This window comes from Entelurus aequoreus, linkage group LG06, assembly GCF_033978785.1.
Source record: "Entelurus aequoreus isolate RoL-2023_Sb linkage group LG06, RoL_Eaeq_v1.1, whole genome shotgun sequence".
Classification (NCBI taxonomy): domain Eukaryota; kingdom Metazoa; phylum Chordata; class Actinopteri; order Syngnathiformes; family Syngnathidae; genus Entelurus; species Entelurus aequoreus.
The window spans coordinates 68,060,539-68,079,482 of NC_084736.1; the positions used below are offsets into that span (position 1 = coordinate 68,060,539).

The 18,944-nt window shown below is 41.0% G+C and overlaps 1 protein-coding gene across 1 annotated transcript in view; it reads right to left on the minus strand.

Moving 5' to 3' along the window:
• The window catches only part of wscd2 (WSC domain containing 2), a 208,778-nt gene that overhangs the window by 43,592 nt on the left and 146,242 nt on the right, over positions 1-18,944 (minus strand). Inside the window, exons 4-8 of the mRNA XM_062051310.1 lie at positions 18,604-18,788; positions 10,774-10,895; positions 10,527-10,701; positions 726-890; positions 427-627 (exon numbers count right to left, since the gene is read on the minus strand). Of these exons, the coding sequence (XP_061907294.1) occupies positions 427-627; positions 726-890; positions 10,527-10,701; positions 10,774-10,895; positions 18,604-18,788 (848 nt within the window). The remainder of the gene's footprint in view (positions 1-426; positions 628-725; positions 891-10,526; positions 10,702-10,773; positions 10,896-18,603; positions 18,789-18,944) is intronic.

Consider the following 18,944-nt stretch of genomic DNA (forward strand, 5'->3'; position numbering starts at 1 on the left):
GTAAGATTATTTTGAGAATGAGAGAATAAGTGTGAAAGGTATCCATCCCAAAACTACACTAACCATACAAGGTACTACAATGGAACAATCCCAGGTTTGCTGTGATTTCTATCTCATCAAATCAGAATGTAATTTGTTGTGCTTATGTATGATCTTAATAGCTCCAACTTTTAATGAAAATGAGATTTCCTTCTGGATACAATGGCTCAAAATGTCAAAGGTCACCATTGCTCACCTTTCAATGGTCATTTTCTTTTATGACATTTTTTTCCCAGCAGTTGTAAGTTGTTCTATTGGAGCTTGTCATTTGCCCATTCCAGCCACTCTGCATTTTCCACCTCAAAGTATTTCCACTTTCTTAAATATTTCAACAACATGGCAGCTCCTAACATGTGAAATACATTAGCGCCATCTTCTGAGACTCACCTTTTCCTTTCCAGTGGGCCTGGGAGGCGAAGCCAATGTGCCCGCCATATTTGCGGTTGAACTCAGCCATCAGAGCCTTGTAGGGGTTTCGGATCATGAGGATGCCGGAGTCAAAAGTTTCGATCTCTTTCTTGCCGCTCTCATGCGTCTTTATGCAGATGGTCCTCCCGCTCCGCCAGTGGTCTCGCTCACCTTTAAATCCTGGGAAAAGACGGGGGCACACAAGGAAACCATTTTTCCCTCAGGGCCACAGACGCGAGTAAAAATGTGGTTTATATTGCCGTATAAAGGCAACCTACCTTTATTGTAGAGTGAGCCGTCAAAGTAATAGCTGCCGGTATAGAAGCCAGTAGCGAGCTCTATGAGGTGGCGAGCCCAGGTATTACCCGCTCCGGGGAAACTAGCGAGGGCAACCAGCTGATTGGCACGAGTGGGGAGGAAGTGTCGGTCCATGCAGCGATTATCTGGATGCAATAAGACACACATCATGTAGGCTTTGAATGACACATGGACAGACTGAGTGGCTGTAATTGTGCCTCTGTGGATTGCCAATGAGCAAAGGGCTGTGGACCCATTGTCTGGTGCAGCTCTTAAAGCAGGGTTGTCAAACTTGTTATTTTTGGGGTTATATTGCAATTTTGGCTGCTTGTAACAGTGAATGTACACTATATTGCCAAAAGTATTTGGCCACCTGCCTTGACTCACATATGAACTTGAAGTGCCATCCCATTCCTAACCCATAGGGTTCAATATGATGTCCGTCCACCTTTTGCAGCTATTACAGTTTCAACTCTTCTAGGAAGGCTGTCCACAAGGTTGCGGAGTTTGTTTATAGGAATCGACCATTCTTCCAAAAGCGCATTGGTGAGGTCACACACTGATGTTGGTCGAGAAGGCCTGGCTCTCAGTCTCTGTTCTAATTCATCCCAAAGGTGTTCTATCGGGCTCAGGTCAGGACTCTGTGCAGGCCAGTCAAGTTCATCCACACCAGACTCTGTCATCCATGTCTTTATGGACCTTGTCATGTTGGAAAAGGAAGGGGCCCGCTCCAAACTGTTCCCACAAGGTTGTGAGCATAGAATTGTCCAAAATGTTTTGATATCCTGGAGCATTCAAAGTTCCTTTCACTGGAACTAAGGGGCCAAGCCCAACTCCTCAAAAACAACCCCTCACCATAATTCCTCCTCCACCAAATTTCACACTCGGCACAGTGCAGTCTGAAATGTACCGTTCTCCTGGCAACCTCCAAACCCAGACTCGTCCATCAGATTGCCAGATGGAAAAGCGTGATTCATCACTACAGAGAATGCGTCTTCACTGCTCTAGAGTCCAGTTTACGTGGACTACCACTTCGTGGCTGAGTTGCTGTTGTTCCCAAACTCTTCCATTTCCTTATAATAAAACCGACAGTTGACTTCGGAATATTTAGGAGCGAGGAAATTTCACGACTGGATTTGTTGCACAGGTGGCATCCTATGACAGTTCCACGTTGGAAATTACTGAGCTCCTGAGAGCGGTCCATTCTTTCACAAATGTTTGTAGAAACAGTCTCCATGCCTAAGTGCTTGATTTTATACACATGTGGCCGGGCCAAGTGATTAGGACACCTGATTCTCATCATTTGGATGGGTGGCCAAATACTTTTGGCAATATAGTGTATATTAATATAAATGTTTAATAGCCTCGTTAAACAGTTTGTGCGGGCAATTGTGTTTATTATATGTTTTACTAACAGATTGATGGGTAACTTGTTTTGAAATCTTAAGTCAAGCTGACAAACATATTCAAGTATTTATTTTTGATTAACATGATCAGATAATATTTACAGTTTAGATTTACAGTGGAGTCAAACTCATTTTCATTGAGTGCCACATCAGAATTAAGGCTGCCCTCAGAGGGCCGTTTGTAACAGTGAAGTGAATATACACTATATGTATTTTATGAAGATATAATAGCCTCATTACACACTAGCCTACGCATTTGTTTCTCATGTTTTTTTTTCAATCAACAGACATGCTCCGAAATCATATATCAAGGTGAAAAGCAGATATTTCAGTACGTATTTTTGATAGACCCCTCAAAAAATGTTGGAATACTGTATGATATTGCATGATCAAATAATATTAAAGTTTAGAACATATGCAATTGCATGCATTCAAATAAAAAAATACAAATATATATAGAGACCCCTCAAATCAAAATGTTTGAAGTTTACAAAATATATTTGAATATACCCACAAAATGTATTTTTGACAAGTTGACAAAATGATCCGCAGTAGCGGATTAGGGACACGCTACAACACTCGTATGAAAATGTGTGGCGCAATATGAAGCCTAAAATACCACAACGGAGACCCCGGACTGTTGAACAACTTAAGCTGTACATCAAGCAAGAATGGGAAAGAATTTCACCTGAAAAGGTTAAAAAAAATGTGTCTCCTCAGTTCCCAAACGTTTACTGAGTGTTGTTAAAAGGAAAGGCCATGTAACACAGTGGTAACAATGCCCCTGTGCCAACTTGTTTGCAATGTGTTGCTGCCATTTCATTCTAAGTTAATGATTATTTGCAAAAAAGTTTCTCAGTTCAAACATTACATATTTGTCTTTGCAGTCTATTCAATTGAATATAAGTTGAAAAGGATTTGCAAACCATTATATTCTATTTTTATTTACGAATTACACAACGTGCCAACTTCACTGGCTTTGGGTTTTGTAAATTGGTGGGAGAAGTTGAGACTATATCCAATCACAGTTCTTTAATAGCCCACAATATGACAGAGGGTGGGAGTTAGCGACGAAAGTGGGCCAATCAGATGCTTTTCTTTCTGAGATGAGGAAGTTCAAGTTGAACGTCTCACCGGAAGCACCAAAAACAAAAATGTGTGGATTTAACATGTGTCGTGCTCTACATCGCTATATCCATCCATCCATCCATTTTCTACCGCTTGTCCCTTTTGGGGTAGTGGGGGGTGCTGGAGCCTATCTAAGCTGCAAATTTTATTTTGGCAGTATATGATGCCATATGCAGGCAAGCCATCGATCGTGACATCGACACAAATGTAAGTTAAAGCTGTGTGTATTATTTGCTACTTCAGGTGATCTGTCAAAACCAGCTATCAGTTGCTATTCCTGTTTAAACGGTGATGAAAACAAATATGTAGTCACTTTTTGCGTCAATGGGAACTTCCCCATAGTGTACTTGTCTACATCAGGTATGTCAAACTCATTTTAGCCCATGGAGAAAAATCTATTCCCGTGTGGGCCAGACTGCTAAAATGGCATTAAAACTTAAAAATAAAGACAACTTCAGATTGTTTTTTTTTTTGTCTAACTTCAGCCAAAAATAGAACAAGCACATTCTGAAAATATACATATTACAAATAATCTTCTTGGCAAAACACTTCAAGTTAGTTGACAAATTTGGTGCCGTTTCAAAAATACCATGAAGAACACAATGAACTTGGACTTGGGCTCAGTACATTTACAAAGCCATTAAACTTTAAGTACTTCCTGTTTAGCATTCTCATGTTGGGCAGATCACCGTTAAAAATGTGTTTGAAAAGTGACCGAGGGTTTCCGCAAACCGCCACATTGGTGACATCCGCAACTGCCACAACACATTCATCCATCCATCCATCCATCCATTTTCTACTGCTTGTTCCTTACGGGGTTGTGGGGGATACTGGAGCCTATCTCAGCTGCACACGGGCGGAAGGTGGGGTACAAGGCAAGGCAAGGCAACTTTATTTGTATAGCGCTTTTCATACTCAAGGCAGACTCAAAGTGCTTCACAGACAACAAAGTGAAATGAAAGAAAATAAAAGCAAAATTAAAATGCAGACAATAAAAATAAAATACACCCTGGACAAGTCACCACCTCATCGCAGGGCCAACACAGATGGACAGACAACATTCACACTCACATTCACACACTAGGGCCAATTTAGTGTTGCCAATCAACCTATCCCAAGGTGCATGTTTTTGAAGGTGGGAGGAAGCCAGAGTACCCGGAGGGAACCCACGCAGTCACGGGGAGAACATGCAAACTCCACACAGAAAGATCCCGAGCCCAGGATTGAACCCAGGACCTTCCTATTGTCAGGCACACGTACTAACTCCTGTGTTAATTTATCATCATTCAAATATTACAATTATTATATAAATAAAAACAATTGTTAAAATAACACCACAGCCAACATCAAGGTAACATAACTACTAACTTAACCAATGGGAACATAGTAGATTTAAGCATAAAATAAAATAGGACAAACAACAAATGTAGAAACACACATTTTTACAATGGAGTTCAGGGTGTGCATTGTATGTACTGCATGGAACTCTAATTAAAAAGATGATGGTCAAGTCTTTGCATCTTACCGTTTTGTTATTTTATTGGATGAGTGGATAATTCACAATGAAAAAAGGTATTGTGGCGTCAATAATGCCGCCATCTGCTGCCTGGAGCAGCTGATTGCTTGACTGGAGTAGCGGCAGTCAATCCAGACTGCGCTTATAGTCACCTGACACGTCATCTTTAAACAGTGACGTGGGTTACACTTGAATTATAAATGATGGGCCACGGCAGCACGGTGGGAACAGGGGTTATTGCATGTGCCTCACAATACAAAGGTCCTGAGTAGTCCTGAGTTCAATCCCGAGCTCGGGATCTTTCTGTGTGGAGTTTGCATGTTCTCCCTGTGACTGCGTGGGTTCTCTCCGGGTACTACGCTTCCTCCCACCTCCAAAGACATGCACCTGGGGATAGGTTGATTGGCAACACTAAATTGGCCCTAGTGTGTGAATGTGAGTGTGAATGTTGTCTGTCTATCTGTGTTGGCCCTGTGATGAGGTGGCGACTTGTCCAGGGTGTACCCTGCCTTCCGCCCGAATGCAGCTGAGATAGGCTCCAGCACCCCCCGCAACACCAAAAGGGACAAGCGGTAGAAAATGGATGGATGGGTGACGAGCCACATAACCTGGTGCGGCGGGCCACTTAAATGATGTGGCGAACTATATAAAATGATCTGGTGAGCCATGTAAAATTATGTGATGAGCCATATAAACTGATGTGACGGGCCAACATAAATGTTGTGGCGAACCATATAAAATGATGTGTCGAGCCATGTAAATTGATGTGGCGAGCCGTATAAAATGATGTGGCGGGCCACATAAATGATGTGGCGAACCATATAAAATGATCTGGCGAGCCATATTAAATGAAGTGGCGAGTCGTATAAAATGATGTGGCGGGCAATATAAATGATGTGGCAAGCCAAATGAACTGATGTGTCAGGCCACATAAATGATGTGGCGAACTATATAAAATGATCTGGTGAGCCATGTAAAATTATGTGATGAGCCATATAAACTGATGTGACGGGCCAACATAAATGTTGTGGCGAACCATATAAAATGATGTGTCGAGCCATGTAAATTAATGTGGCGAGCCGTATAAAATGATGTGGCGGGCCACATAAATGATGTGGCGAACCATATAAAATGATCTGGCGAGCCATATTAAATGAAGTGGCGAGTCGTATAAAATGATGTGGCGGGCAATATAAATGATGTGGCAAGCCAAATGAACTGGTGTGTCAGGCCACATAAATGATGTGGCGAACCATATAAAATGATCTTGTGAGCCATGTTAAATTATGTGGCAGGCCATTAAAATGATGTGGCGCGCCACATAAACTGATGTGAAGGGCCACATAAACTGATGTGACGGGCCAAATAAATGATGTGGCCAACCATAAAACATGGTCTGGCGAGCCATATAAAGTGATGTGGTGATCCGTATAAACCAGTGGTTCTTAACCTGGGTTCGATCGAACCCTAGGGGTTCGGTGAGTCAGCTTCAGGGGTTCGGCGGAGCCTCCACCATGAAGGTCAAGACACACCCGACTCATCGTGTAAATAAAAACTTCTCCCTATCAGCGTATTATGGATTCCACCAAACAATATTCCCTCTAATTTTCCATCTGATTTGCAAGTGTGTAATTTGTTGTGAGTTTATGCACTGTGTTGGTTTTGTTCTTTGAACAAGGTGATGTTCATGCAAGGTTCATTTTGTGCACCAGTGAAAAAAACATATAACTTTGTCTTGAATTAGAACATTTGTATTATTTTTTTTTCACTAAAGAATGCACATATGAAACTGGTGGGGGTCGGTACCTCCAACAAGGTTAAGAACCACTGGTATAAACTAATGTGACGGGCCACATAAATGATGTGGCCAACCATAAAAAATGGTCTGGCCAGCCATGTAAAATGATGTGGTGATCCGTAAAAACTGATGTGACGGGCCACATAAAATGATATAGCGGGCCATTAAAATGATGTGTCAGGCCAGATCTGGCACCCGAGCCTTTAGTTTGACACCAGTGTCTAAAAAGTTATGGAGGGATAAGGTTTACACAACATACTATTGCTCAGCCACACTTTCTGGCATGATGTGACGTGACAAACTGATATTCAAGTATGTATTTTTGATAAACAAAACAGTTCTTGGAATATTTTGTTGCATGATCAAATAATACTAAAGTCTAGAAGATATGCAATTGCATGCAGCACATTCTTTTCTGTCAAAGTGGAAAGTGCTCTATTGACGCATAGTATTTCCAGGCATCTGCGGGCCACATAAATGATGTGGCTGGGTTACACAACGCAGTATTGCACGGCCACACTATCCGTTACATCTGCAGGAAAGGGGCCACCATTTGATATACCAATACAATGTGATAAGAATATTTATTCATGTGGTTGTAGCTTGTAGTGGTGTAAAAATGCCCTGCATCATAATGAGATGATTTTGCACTTCTTCAGTATCTGAATAAGGGAAGTTAAATATTAGCATCTCCACTCCGTGTGATGCATTGCAGTTAACACCACTAGGGACTCCAATCACAAAATAACAATCGTAGCCAATTGAATACCTGTCGATCAAACTGACTGAGCATTATTATAAATTGTTATGCAGGCCCTGTACATACTATATACTGTACAGTGGCTATTAAGTATGTTCGACAAGAACATAGTATGTTACTATTTATTTTATTTTCCATTGAGCTTATTGGAAGAACAAGAAAAGTACACTGCAAAAACTGAAATCTAAGTAAGATTGAATATCTCAAATAAGGGTGATATTTGCTTATTTTCTGTCTGATAAGATAATTCTTCTCACTAAGCAGATTTTATGTTAGAGTGTTTTACTTGTTTTAAGGGTTTTGGTCCTAAATTATCTCAGTAAGATATTACAGCTTGTTGCTGAGATTTTATGACCTATATTGAGTAAAACATGCTTGAAACTAGAATATCAACTGTTGCAAAGCTGTGTCATCAACACTCACAAGTATAAAACTGCTTTTTCAAAGTAAAAATTTCTTATTTCAAGCATGAAATAAAAAATCTTGACTTTGACACAATTGTGTCTCATAATTAAAACGGATGACAGCCAAATTGACTTTTATTTTCAATGAAACAATAGAAAACACGTACTCATATAGTAGTACAGTTGGCACAGTACAGCAAACTGACAGTTAATATTTAAACATTTAACATGTGACATTTCAAACTATTTTGAACAGAAATAGTTAATGCACGAATATATATATATATATACTGTATATATATAATGACTAATGACTAAAAGAGCACGCACTTGGCGCGATGATGTCATGTTGTCGATGGGAAAATGCATCTTTAGACAGTATGATTTGCCTGAGCGGCTAGGAGACCCCGAGAGTAACAAGCGGTTGCCTTGTTGCCTTCCATTAAGAAAAATAAACTAGTTTTTAGTATAAGTTGGCCGGTTTCAAGAAATGTAATGCCGAGCGCATATCATTATGTCAAGATAATGGCACTAGCATTTACTTAATTTAAGAACATTTTTCAACATATTGAGAAAAAAGGTCTTATATTTGTTTTTTCTATCAAGAAAAGTGCACTTGTTATTAGTGAGAATGTACTTATTTTAAGGTATTTTGGGGTTCTTTGAGGTTAGCTAATTTTAATTGTTTTGGAAAGTCTTGACAAGCCAAATTTTCTTGTTCTATTGGCAGATAATTTTGCTTAGTTCAAGTAAAATACCCCTCATTTTTTTTCTTTCTTGTTTTTGAACACTGATTTTTTGCAGTGTAGAAATGACACAATGTTGGAATGTTGTGGCATACAAATTATTACAGAAAGAGGAAGGGGAAAGGTCAAAACAAATGTTTTGTGTTGTTGTGGGGGGAAACTGAGCAGCTTCTCCTTTTTTTTTGATGTCAGTGGAAAATCTTAAAAACACAAACACACAATGGATCCTCGAGAAAAGCAAACATTCTGTGGAACTGAACTTGAAGTTCTCCACACAGTGCAACTTAATTGTAGTGAGTGTGTTTTTTTTCCAGATCGTTTATTTTTGCTGAGCCAAGCGACTGCTGTCTTTTGCCCTGAGGAAACTTTGCCCACATCGGAGAATACAGGCTGACACTTGAGGCCAAGTGCTATGTGGGAATAACAACAAATGAATATCCTTCACATTTAGATATGAAAACATAAAAGAGGCACTCAGAGTCGAGGAGAGAGACATTTCACATTTGGATCTGCGCCAAATTGCACACCCACTCCCGACATTTCATCAAATCGTGCTATTAAGATTCATGCAATTTTCCTAAGTAATTAGGGGTCCTTGCACAACAAATCTGGAGAACCTTTTCAACGTTTTAGTGAATAAGCAAACAAAAAAGTAACAAACATGCTACTAAATCACAGATTTAGTACCAGTAGCATGGGAAAACAAGTTGTATAAGCTTAATTGTGTTTCATTGTATCCATTAAAGCAGTGTTTTTCAAACATTTTTGAGCCAAGGCACATTTTTTTCATAAAAAAAATACGGAGGCACACCACCAGCAGAAAAGGTTAACAAATTAAACTCCACCAGGTTGTCGTGCCTTATTTTGAGTTTGTTGTTGTTTCTTGTGTGTAGTGCTTTGCACTGTTATTTTAGTGACCCTTCCTGTTTTGTTGGTGTTCTCCTGTAGCAGTTTCACGCCTTCCTTTGAGCGCTATTGCCCGCACCTGCTTTGTTTTCGCAATCAAGACTATTTAAGTTGTGCGTACGCTATCCCTCTTTGTGGGGACATTGTTGATTGTCATGTCATGTACGGATGTACTTTGTGGACGCCGTCTGCTCCACACGCTGTAAGTTTTTGCTGTCATCCAGCATTCTGTTTTTGTTTACTTTGTAGTTGGTTCAGTTTTACTTTTGTTTTGCATAGCCATTCCTTAATCTACAGTAGAACAAACTCAAGCCAACTACATTGGGTGAGTGTAAAGGTGATGTTATATGGCTCCTATAAAGTAAAAAAAACGTATTTAGAAGGTTGCAATTTTTTTTTAATGCTCTGACTATGAAAATATCCATCCATCCATCCATCCATCCATTTTCTACCGCTTATTCCCTTCGGGGTTGCGGGGAGCGCTGGAGCCTATCTCAGCTACAATCAGGCAGAAGGCGGGGTACACCCTGGACAAGTCGCCACCTCATCGCAGGGCCAACACAGATAGACAGACAACATTCTCACTCACATTCACACACGAGGGCCAATTTAGTGTTGCCAATCAACCTATCCCCAGGTGCATGTCTTTGGAGGTGGGAGGGAGCAGGAGTACCCGGAGGGAACCCACGCAGTCACGGGGAGAACATGCAAACTCCACACAGAAAGATCCCGAGCGCAGGATCGAACCCAGGACCTCCATATTGTGAGGCAGACGCACTAACCCCTGTTCGTGCCGTGCTGCCCATATGAAAATATGTGATTTTTTAAATTATAATCTGACTTTGCGGAAATTTGTTCATAGTCATATCCATTAACCGGGATAAACGAGGGACTGTCAAGACTTTATTAATAAATAAAATACAATAATGGTGGTGCGAACCATCGCAGACATTTCCTTATATACTTCTAGTACATGAAGGCATGCATTAAGTGAAGTGGTGCGCTCAGCAGTTTGAATTGTTCACTTTTAATGTACCACTGCGCACTTACATGTCTGTTATTTATTGAAAACACAGGAAGCGGCTGTCTCACTTCCTACCTGACAGTACAAAATTTACCTTGCACCTGCGTCTGGTACACCACAAAGTACTCGTCATTGCCGCAGCTTTCAAACTCCTCGCCGAGGCAGCGGTGGAGACACATGCCCTCGTCCTCCGGCTCGTGGAGGGAGAAGAAGGGGGTCGGGAAGCCGCAGTGGCATCGATCTCCAGCCAGGACGGCGAGAGATTTCTCCTGAAATACGGCGGCCATTAAACACTGAAGGGGGGCTGTCATGCGCAACCGATGGCAACAAATCCGCCTCACCTTCTCCGTGCACGTGTCGACACATTTGTCAACGGACATGTTTTGGATGGAGACGCTGAAAGGGAGCGCCAAAGTGACATTGTCCGGCCTGTGGAAACAGCCCTTGAAAATGGCGCTGCCGTCTGGAAAAGACAGGAAAAGCAGAATGGGGGATGAAAACAATATATCCTTCAGTTTTACGCTTCCTGAGCGCAGCCTCCATTCGCGACCTCCATCCACTGACCCCTGATGAACAGCGCCTACTGGGATGCCGCCTCCAGTCTATTGTGGCCCTGACCCGTTTCTCTCCATTACTACTCCTGTTCCCGTAGTGTGTTGACGAACTTTAACCCCACAACCTCATTCTGTTCTGATCGTTAGAATTGAACTCAACAAGAGGAGAGGCAAGCCGATTCTCTTTTTTTACTGTAAACTTAATCTCATTGGTTGGATTTTGCTACTTCACTTAGACTTAGACTTCCTTTTCTTGTCATTCAAATTTGAACTTTACAGTACAGATAAGAACGAATTTTCATAAAACCATGTATTATTTTCGTTTCTTTCATTTTAAGCATACAGCGGTGCTGTAATTTCCCAGACGCATCACAACGTTCACTTTTCCCTTCAACAACACCACTGGCTACTACTCATGCAGACTTTGTGAGAGCCAACAAATATAATACAATAATCACTTAATGTACAATGTCTGCCCTCACTGGGGTGGAAGTTCATATATTCCAGTTTAGATGTAGAATTAATCATGATCCTCACGATGGGTTAAAAAAAATGTGGGTGCAAACGATGATCTTTTTTGTGTATTTCTCGCCATCTCCCGGTCTAAATTGGCTGTCAAAGTTCACCAACTTCTTGGCTTATAGACTTAGACTTAGACTTCCTTTTATTGTCAATCAAATTTTAACTTTACAGTACAGATAAAAACAAAATGTTGTTGCATTAGCTTGTTGTAGTGCAGCATAAAAGAGCAATAAGGTGCAGATATACAGTAAATAAATAGATTACTGTACAGATAAATATATTGCACTTTTGCATATGCATCCACATTTATGGATGTATGTTATATTGTCTTTATATTCCAGCGAGTTAATCCGTTTTTTGGGGGGAATTGAGGGGATTATTATGATGCGTTCAAGAGTCTTATGACCTCAGGGAAGAAGCTGTTACAGAACCTGGAGGTTCTGCTACGGAGGCTGTGGGACCTCTTTCTAGAGTCCCGCAGTGAAAACAGTCTTAGTTTCAGCTCCTGCAGAAATGTCCTTCAAGGCCTCTTTAGTGTTGGGGGTGGAAAAAAAGCGGAAGAGGGTGAAAATGGTTCAAAGTTGAAGAGTGAGCATATTTGCTGACATGCAGGCTGTTTCCATGCCATTCAAACACTTTTCAACATTTATATTCAAGGTGGAAGTAGTTTTGACACCGTAAGACGCAGCAAGAATAAACTTATGTCTTTGTCTGCCGTATTCACTCCTATAAGGGTTTAAATTCATAGTTTTGAGACCTAATCATGTGACTCCATCTAATGTTTTATTTATCTTTAACCTTTTTATTTCACTGAAGCTACATTTTTAATGCCATGCCCATGTTTCTGCCTTTGCTCCCTCTATCGTATATCTTTTCTCTGTCACCAATAATCCTTTGAAACCCTACCAGGATGGAGTTTTCGTGCACTGTTGGTTTGCGCAATGCGCATACGTGCCCCGTGCAAAGATGTCACATAAACGCGGCCTGGAGGGATGAATAATAGAGCAATAATGTAAACATGTGGATGACACATTGTCAAAGCAGAGCTTTGATAACGGATGGTCTTGAAGAAAGCGGAAGAATTCTAACAAAATATATGCTGCATGTGTTCTAAGAAAAGGCGACGATTCATCAACTTTTACGGTGGAGACACAAAAATCATGTGAGTGTAATGATTTGCTAAGCAGCCACCTCGGCACATTATTATTTCTTCTCCATTTTTCCCTACTGTGGCTCACATGAGCAACACGGGTCAGAGGTAACTAACGTGCAGCTGACTAAGCAGCAGGAAAAAGCAGAATTGAAAATAGTAAACAAACAGAAATGATATGTGCGTGGTAACAGCACAAAACAGTCTTGCAAATTACAATTTGTAACAAGTATAACAATGGTGCATTATTTAATAATGTAATACATTTTCATCTCATTTAGTAATGACGCCACATTTTTGTAAAAATCGGCCTCTCTGTAAAAAAATTCTTGAACGTATTTTGCGATAAATTTTGTTATTTTGTAGTAACATGATGCAAAAGTTACTACCACATTCGGGTGCTGCACTTGTTTTGACTAAAACGTAACAACCTGGTGAATTATTTAATAAACCAGGAGTATGAAAGCACAGGAGTCATACGTAATAATTCCATGTAAAGTCATCATTAAATGGCCCTGATATGTCAAAAGCCATTAATAAATCATGTTCTATTTTTGGCCAAAGACAAATAAAAAAAAATCAGACTTATGTCTCGGGGATATAAAGGTTATAAAAGTGTTAAAAATAAGTAATATCAGTCATACCAAGTTTTGAGCAAATACATGTAGTGCATTCAAGTGCATCTTAAACATGCTCCTGGATGACATTCTGACAATAAAATTGCATTTGTGTAAAAATATAGGAGTCTATTTTAAAGGTATTTTTTAAATTATGCAAGTTAGTAATAACCTGTGATTAATCATGATTAATACAAATACAAAGGTGGGATTCATCTGATTTGACAGCACTACTATACATATAATGAGCCTTTTTAAGGCGACCTATAATGAATCTCGTCTTTTCTGACTCATAAATGTGGTAACTCATGTTAAACAATGCCAAAGCATCAAATCATAAGGTTCGTACAGTTTAGTGTGAGCTTTGGTTGCCTCTGTTTGCGGGGATTCGCAGTTTGGCTGTGTTGCAAGCACTTATTTAGAAATTAAGTCAATATGTCAGCTTAAAGGCCTACTGAAACCCACTACTACCGACCACGCAGTCTGATAGTTTATATATCAATGATGAAATCTTAACACTGCAACACATGCCAATACGGCCGGGTTAACTTATAAAGTGCAATTTTAAATTTCCCGCGACACTTTCGGTTGAAAACGTTTAGATATGATGACGTATGCGCGTGACGTCCCGGAGAGAACGGAAGTATTCGGACCACATTGGATCCAATGAAAAAAGCTCTGTTTTCATCCCAAAATTCCACAGTATTCTGGACATCTGTGTTGGTGAATCTTTTGCAATTTTTTTAATGTACAATAAAGACTGCAAAGAAGAAAACTGTAGGTGGGATCGGTGTATTAGATTAAAGATTAAAGATTAAAGTACCAATGATTGTCACACACACACTAGATGTGGTGAAATTTGTCCTCTGCATTTGACCCATCCCCTTGGGGAGCAGTGGGCAGCAGCGGCGCGGCGCCCGGGAATCATTTTGGTGATTTAACCCCCAACTCCAACCCTTGATGCTGAGTGCCAAGCAGGGAGGGAAACGGGTCCCATTTTTATAGTCTTTGGTATGACTCGGCTGGGATTTGAACTCCAACCTACCGATCTCAGGGCGGACACTCTAACGCGGCGGACTACAGCAACACAACCAGGAGGACTTTGAGATGGCTAGCAGACGCGCTAGCCGGCGATCTCACCTTGACTTCCTCCGTCTCTGGGCCGCCGACCGCATCTATGATCGGGTGAAGTCCTTCGTCGCTCCGTCGATCGCTGGAACGCAGGTGAGCACGGGTGTTGATGAGCAGATGAGGGCTGGCTGGCGTAGGTGGAGAGCTAATGTTTTTAGCATAGCTCTGTGAGGTCCCGTAGCTAAGTTAGCTTCAATGGCGTCGTTAGCAACAGCATTGTTAAGCTTCGGCAGGCTGGAAAGCATTAACCGTATATTTACATGTCCATGGTTTAATAGTATTGTTGATTTTCTGTCCATCCTTCCGGTCAGGGGTTTATTTATTTTGTTTCTATCTGCATTTGAGCCCGATGCTATCACGTTAGCTCCGTAGCTAAAGTGTTTCGCCGATGTATTGTCGTGGAGATAAAAGTCACTGTGAATGTCCATTTCACGTTCTCGACTCTCATTTTCAAGAGGATAAAGTATCCGAGGTGGTTTAAAATACAAATCCGTGGTCCACAATAGAAAAAGGAGAAAGTGTGGAATCCAATGAGCCCTTGTACCTAAGTTACGGTCAGAGCGAAAAAAGATACGTCCTGCACTGCACGCTAGTCCTTCACTCTAACGTTCCTCATCCACAAATCTTTCATCCTCGCTCAAATTAATGGGGTAATCGTCGCTTTCTCGGTCCAAATCTCTCTCGCTGCATTGTAAACAATAGGAAAATGTGAGCAGCCCTTCCTCCTGTGACGTCACGCTACTTCCGGTATAGGCAAGGCTTTTTTTTATTAGCGACCAAAAGTTGCGAACTTTATCGTCGTTGTTCTCCACTAAATCCTTTCAGCAAAAATATGGCAATATCGCGAAATGATCAAGTATGACACATAGAATGGATCTGCTATCCCTGTTTGAATAAAAAAAATTAATTTCAGTAGGCCTTTAAGGGGGAGGAGCTCCTCCTTCCTTTTTCAGGCCATAAGGAAACACCAAAAAATGGAAGATTAAGTATATTTTTCATCTAATCTTGACATGCGGTGACATACATGTTGCTAAAAACAGCTGTTTTTATCAGGGTCTATGTGTGCAGGTGTACCTAATGTTGTGACCAGGTGAATCTGTTTAATATATTAAATGATAAATGGGTTATACTTGTATAGCGCTTTTCTACCTTCAAGGTACTCAAAGCGCTTTGACAGTATTTCCACATTCACACACACACATTCACACACTGATGGCGGGAGCTGCCATGCCAGGCGCTAACCAGCAGCCATCAGGAGCAAGGGTGAAGTGTCTTGCCCAAGGACACAACGGACGTGACTAGGATGGTAGAAGGTGGGGATTGAACCCCAGTAACCAGCAACCCTCCGATTGCTGGCACGGCCACTCTACCAACTTCGCCACGCCGTCCCGTTTAATGTTTATGTAGTTTTGTTTTTGACTGTGTGAGGAAAACTAGTTGCAGTGATGACTTTAACATATGTATTTAAACTGTGTACATTTTCAAAATATAAATTGTGATACTTTTGGAGAGAGTGGAGCAGGTTTCATTTGCAATTTGGTGCTTGGGCAAAATGGAACCCCTTAGAAGTTACTAGCTTTGGCATTTGTTTTGCTCAAAGAGATAAACACAATGATCTCCCCTTGTTTCTTCTCCGTACACGCGCACACATATTACTCCCGCTAGTTTTAATGGTGTTAGGATGTACCAGGTGCGGAGAATGAGAGCGGACACATACGCCATGTTAACTTTGGGTTTCGATCTCCACCAAGGCGCAACAGCAGAAAGGTGGACTAAAGCATATGTGGAGAGCGCCCGTTTTAGAGAAGGTTCCGGACTTTAGTTGGTTCAGTTTCCTCTCCAGCGCTGGTGTTTTATATACTTGTACTGACTTTGTATGGAATACATGGTTCGTCTTCAGCTCTAGTCACCTCTCATTATTTAGACAACTTTAGAACTAAATAATCTGGGGGGACTCTTCCCTGCAATAGGGGGTGTCTCATCACTGGGAAAGCCTCCAGAGTCCAACATCTTGCAGACAGACTTTAAGAACAGGTTATAAAAGTGACTGTGGAGCTAAATTTACACCATAGTATATCCAATACAAGTCATCTTTAGCACGGGCTCTTAACTTTTATGACCTAGGACCCAACTTTTCCACACAAATATTAACACTGAATTAGTGATAGGCTCTTGATTTTAATTCTACATGTAAAGCGACTTTGGGTACTTAGAAAAGCGCTATATAAATCCCAGGTATTATTATTATTATTATTATTAATTATTGTATACTTCACCTACTTAGAGTTTACAATGATACGACAGCATGTGTTAATCACAAAGATTACTTTCAATGCTTAAGTCAGGCTGATTACAAAAATAAATTGATTGCGGAAGAAGGACTCATAAAAACTGATGAAAAATACATTCACATACAATTACGCAGTGCTGAAATAATTACATTCTAACTAAATTAAGAATAATAAATAATATTAATGTACAACTAAACTGTCAATAAAATTAAAGTGAAACTGAAATGACACTTTAGTCATATTTTTTGCAGTTAAGAAACTTCTCTGATTTTAGCTCCAGACCTCTTCGGTTTGAGATTGTCATTACTGCCACAAGTGGTGGAAAAGTGTATTACAACTGATTACCGCTGCGGCCCATACGGAGCACAGCTGAGAAACAGATATTGTTTGGCGGCCCTCTAGGCCAGTGTTTTTCAACCTTTTTTGAGCCAAGGCACATTTTTTACATTGAAAAAATCCTGAGGCAGACCACCAGCAGAAAACATTAAAATATGAAACTCAGCAGCCGATATTGACAGTAAAAAGTCGTTACCGCAATTGTTGGATATGAATTCAAACCATAACCAAGCATGCATCACTATAGCTCTTGTCTCAAAGTAGGTGTACTGTCACGACATGTCACATCACGCCCTGACTTATTTTGAGTTTTTGGGTGTTTTCCAGAGTGTAGTGTTTTCATTCTTGTCTCGAGCACCTATTTTGGTGACTTTTTCCTTTTTTGTTGGTATTTTCCTGTTGCAGTTTCATGTCTTCCTTTGAGCGCTATTCCCCGCACCCGCTTTGTTTTAGCAATCAAGACTATTTAAGTTGTGCGGATGCTATCCTTCTTTGTGGGGACATTGTTGATTGTCATGTCATGTTCGGATGTACTTTGTGGACGCTGTCTCTGCTCCACACGCTGTAAGTCTTTGCTGTCGTCCAGCATTCTGTTTTTGTTTATTTTGCAGCCAGTTCAATTTTTGTTTCGTTTTGCATAGCCTTCCCTAAGCTTCAATGCCTTTTCTTAGGGGCACTCGCCTTTGGTTTATTTTTGGTTTAAGCATTAGATACCTTTTTACCTGCACCTTGCCTCCCGCTGTCATCTGCATATTGTGATCACGACAAACCATTATTTGTGCAATATATCTACTGGTTTGCAAAAAATATTTTTAACCCAAATAGGTGAAACTACATAATCTCCCACGGCTCACCAGACTGTATCTCAGTGGTTGAAACACACTGCTCTAGGCCCTATGGTTAAGAACAAACGATCTTGAGTAGACCACAAGGAAGTGTTTTAAATACAGATTAAAATCATCATAGGCCCCCTTTAAGGTCACATGGCCTGGTCCTGCATGTGTGCACTCCAACGATGAAACCACCGTTTTTAAGGATTTTCAAAACCAACCACTTCCAGACTGATCTCACACTTTGAAAAGGGGTGCTAGGTTCCATCCCTATTTCCGATAATCAGCCTTTCCTGCCGTCACCTCGCTTGTAAAACAGCAGGCAGCGGGTGCTTAGAATGCAGACCACGGTGTGCTGGGGGAGGCAGGTTGCACATCTCTCCCAGGGAAGGAGTAAACACGACAGGGCAGCCGGCTCCCCAATGTGGCATTAGCATCCAATAAAACAAATATTTGCCTTAAACGGCCTAACATGTTACATTTCAGGGGCTAAATCACTTCTTGGTTGCTGTGAATTATTGTGAGGTCTTTTTCTAATTTAGTTTCAGTTACTAGGGTGGAATTGTTGACATTTTTTATGGCGGGTTTTTATTGGAGAGGCAGATGCATGGTGCCTAGATAATAATGAAGAAAGTATTTAAAATACTCTCATCTCAGTACAGCCATTACTAGCAAATAGAGTAGCTACAGGCCGTATGGAGCGACATGTGTTTCCAATGAAGAAAAGGGGATTTTCTCACAGCGCCGTGCCGACTCGTGGCTCAGCTCCAGCCTATAGATGGATAGCCGGTTGGCTCCTCCGCACATGTTGCTCTTCTCTCCTTTACACTCCATGTTGCATTCACTCTCTGAAGCGTTGGCCGCCTGAATCTTGTGACCGCAGTAGCACTCGGCTCCGAACTCCAGACCTGCGTACATGTAGCCTCTGCACAAAGAGCGGGGAGAAGGATGAACATCATTAGCAAAGTCTAAGAGGCGAGAGTTAATGACCTGCACATTCATTATGTCTTAATCCTTCCCAGGCTAACGTGGATTCATATTGAGAGCAACTGCAGTCAATAAAAACAAATAAACGATGCAC